The sequence below is a fragment of the Arctopsyche grandis genome, chromosome 4 (assembly GCF_051622035.1).
Source record: "Arctopsyche grandis isolate Sample6627 chromosome 4, ASM5162203v2, whole genome shotgun sequence".
Classification (NCBI taxonomy): domain Eukaryota; kingdom Metazoa; phylum Arthropoda; class Insecta; order Trichoptera; family Hydropsychidae; genus Arctopsyche; species Arctopsyche grandis.
Window position 1 is genome coordinate 21,760,515 of NC_135358.1, and position 3,000 is coordinate 21,763,514.

Consider the following 3,000-nt stretch of genomic DNA (forward strand, 5'->3'; position numbering starts at 1 on the left):
CAAAAAAAAATGTTCGTACAAGGGACTTCCAGAATGGATGTCGAAAATACAGAAAAAATGGGGGAAAACAATAAGAGAAAATCTTTCACGCCACGAGAAAATTCTTTCAAAAAAAAACGCATTCTTCCAACAAACGAAACAATAAAAATATAAATACAATAATATATATTATCGTCTATCACAGGGCGAATTTATAGTTTGAATTTATAAATCGCCGGGGGGGTTAAATATAAAAAAGTATATATCGATAGAGATGATTTTATAATAATGAAAGGCGACGATGAAGAGAGGGGGAGGATCGCGTGACTTCGCCCCGCGACCCCCTCAGAAAAAAGTGCTTGAAAATAATGTAAAAATGCAGAATTTTTGAGAAACTCTGTCCGAAGGAAATAAAGAGACTTTATAAAATTGCGACAAATCAAATTAAAAAAAACTATACAACTGTTTTAACTGTAAATATTAAGAGATCAATTCATTTTATATTGTAATAATAAAAATCTGCGGTTTGAAGTTGAAATCGCAAGTGGATTCCAGTATGAATGGAACCGACCGCTCGAATTAAAAGTATAAAAATAATTATCTTTAAAATCGTACAAAAAGGGTTGCGACGAAATGGCGAGATGTACTTCTCTTCGGATGGCCTTGTTAGCAATTACTTGTTCTGCAGAAAAAAAGATTATTTCTGTACTTCCTTCCATCGGTGATGGCAACAGGCACATTGATGCATAAGATGGCTCTCGTTTTTCTCTTTTCTTGGATGATTTCGATGATGATTTTTGATGGATGCGACGACGACTACGACGACGACGACGACGAATGATCACAGTTTTCTTTTTATATAGCAGGAGGGAGCCTCGCTCACTCGTCTAATCTTGCTGGTACGACCGGTACAGCTTCTTTTTGGTCAGCGTGTACTGAGGGCTGATGACTATGGTGCCGCCGCGCGCCAAATTTCTGCACAACAAGAAAAAAAAAACATACTAATTAATACACAATTCAAATCAAACCAGAAAACAACACGAGTTTGAAAGTCGAACTTACTTGAAGAATTGCAGCAGCAAATTGGGCCAGCTCCCCGAGTCGTGTTTGAGTGCGAGGTGCAACTCGAAAGTAGACACCGTCGAATCGTCCAATTTGACTGTTGCGATGCGACGATGCTCCTGAGGAGTCTGTCCTTCCAGCTGGATGAACAAGGTGCAACCGCGAGCTCCACAGGGTTCGCAGTCAGCCAAGGTAAGTGCATCCTGGGCCACCCTCGCCAAAAGGGAAGCAGGCAGGAGCACTTCGGCGCAGGACAACTCGCTCTTGGCTGCCCTCAACTCTGATTCCAATCGGCGCGAAAGCTGTGCTATCTCAGCCGCAGATGGACTACTACCCAAACTCCACACATTTCCTAATAAGACAACAACAAAAAAAACCAGTCAGAAATGAAGTGGAGTGATGCTTTTCAAGGCACGAACGACGGCAACGAGTGCTGTTGCTAAGCGGCCAACCGCACGTAGTTACTAGCGCACAGATACTTTCACCGCTTCTCTAGAAACTACTGTATGTATTTAAAAAATTAATAAAATATTCACCTTTATCGCTTCCGAAGTTGTATTGATGTACCGGCAACACTTCCATGTTGTCGACGTCTTCTTGCAACTTGAACACTTTAACGTATTGCGACTGTCCTTCAGGGCGAAAACTTTACGAGTTTTCACGGCGAAAACGAAAACGAAACACTCTTCTCTCTTCTTAATAAAATTTATAAAATTAAAATATCACAATTGTATACTTTTTTGTACTGTTGAGAGTATCGCGCACTATTTTTTTTTTTTCTGTATGAATCAGTTCTGTTTTGTAAGAACCGTGTGTGACGGTTCTTTCTGTACTTGTCTTTCAATCTGTGCGTGCACGAAAAAGCCGGCCGGGCCAGAAGCGTGCGGGTCGTGTATGTGTGTGTGAAGCGGTGCTGCGTGTGCGCAACTCGCTCACCCGTACTACGGCTAAAGCCAGGCCAGACTGATGCAACAGAGCTCAAGTCCTCGCTTATATGCTCGCGCTCCCCCCCCTACGGCACTCGACTGCGAGCTCGTGCTCGTCCGTCGGCGCTCGGCCGCGCTCGCCTCGCCTCGGAGCGCTTCGGCTCGCTCGGATGCGGTCGCGATTCGCGTTTCGTGCCGTTCGGCTCACTTCCCTTTGTTCCCCGTGGGGTGAGGAGCTGTACCGGTGCCGGTGCTGCTCGTCGGATCGTTACTATCGAATACTGCCGACAACACCGCACCCACCCACCCACCAATCACATCATTATTATTATTATATTATAATTATATCACAATCATATCATATCATATCATCCACACATTACATACATGCTTGCGATCCATCTGTACCTTCCCGAAACCTAGTGATCTGTGCGCCGCACCTCTGTGATTTTACATCGAACCCCTTTGTTCCTGCCGTACTACGAATCACGCATATTCTGTGTGTCGCGATGTACCTTTGCATACTATCTGCTAATGTACAGATGCGACAAGGTAAATTCAGTGCTACATTACATTATATTCACTGCTTTTTGAAAGTGTTTCAGAAATAATATACATACAGTGCTTTTGATTTTATCTCACAATTCAAACAAATTGTTTCCTATACATTTAATATATGTATATATCAAATAGCTTTAATTAAAACACTATATTTTGAAAGTGACATTGATGTGCAGTTTGAAAGTGAGAATGATCTGTATGCATTTTTTTTTACACTTGTACTGTACATTTCTGTCCATTAAATCCTTTTTATTTTTACTATATATTATATTCACAATGCATCTTATGTCTATTTTAATAGCTACTGACCTAATGATCATTTTCTATGCAGTAAGTAAATACTGTGTATTTCTGTACTTTTCGAAATTGTGTACTCTTCACTATGATCCATTTATTGCTGTAATAGTAGTTTAACTTCATTATTCGACTGATGAATTGTTAATTTGGATCATAAGGACGAATTTTATGCGTG

General features: G+C 41.2%; 1 protein-coding gene across 1 annotated transcript; it reads right to left on the reverse strand.

The window, feature by feature from the left end:
* Positions 1–240: 240 nt before the first annotated feature.
* Positions 241–2,240, reverse strand: LOC143910872 (protein charybde-like). Its single transcript, XM_077429480.1, has 3 exons — positions 1,578–2,240; positions 1,042–1,393; positions 241–954 (listed from the first exon to the last, which is right to left on the reverse strand). Exons 1-3 carry the CDS (start codon positions 1,621–1,623, stop codon positions 867–869), a joined length of 486 nt encoding a protein of 161 aa, XP_077285606.1. The 5' UTR covers positions 1,624–2,240; the 3' UTR covers positions 241–866.
* Between the last annotated feature and the right edge of the window lie 760 nt (positions 2,241–3,000).

Bases quoted from the DNA above. Each gene is read 5' to 3' on its own strand.
- LOC143910872 (XM_077429480.1), bottom strand. From the start codon at position 1,623: ATGGAAGTGTTGCCGGTACATCAATACAACTTCGGAAGCGATAAAG. The intron at 1,394-1,577 runs GTGAATATTTTA...TTGTCTTATTAG, and splicing joins CAACTTCGGAAGCGATAAAG to GAAATGTGTGGAGTTTGGGT. The intron at 955-1,041 runs GTAAGTTCGACT...CTTGTTGTGCAG, and splicing joins TTGCTGCTGCAATTCTTCAA to AAATTTGGCGCGCGGCGGCA.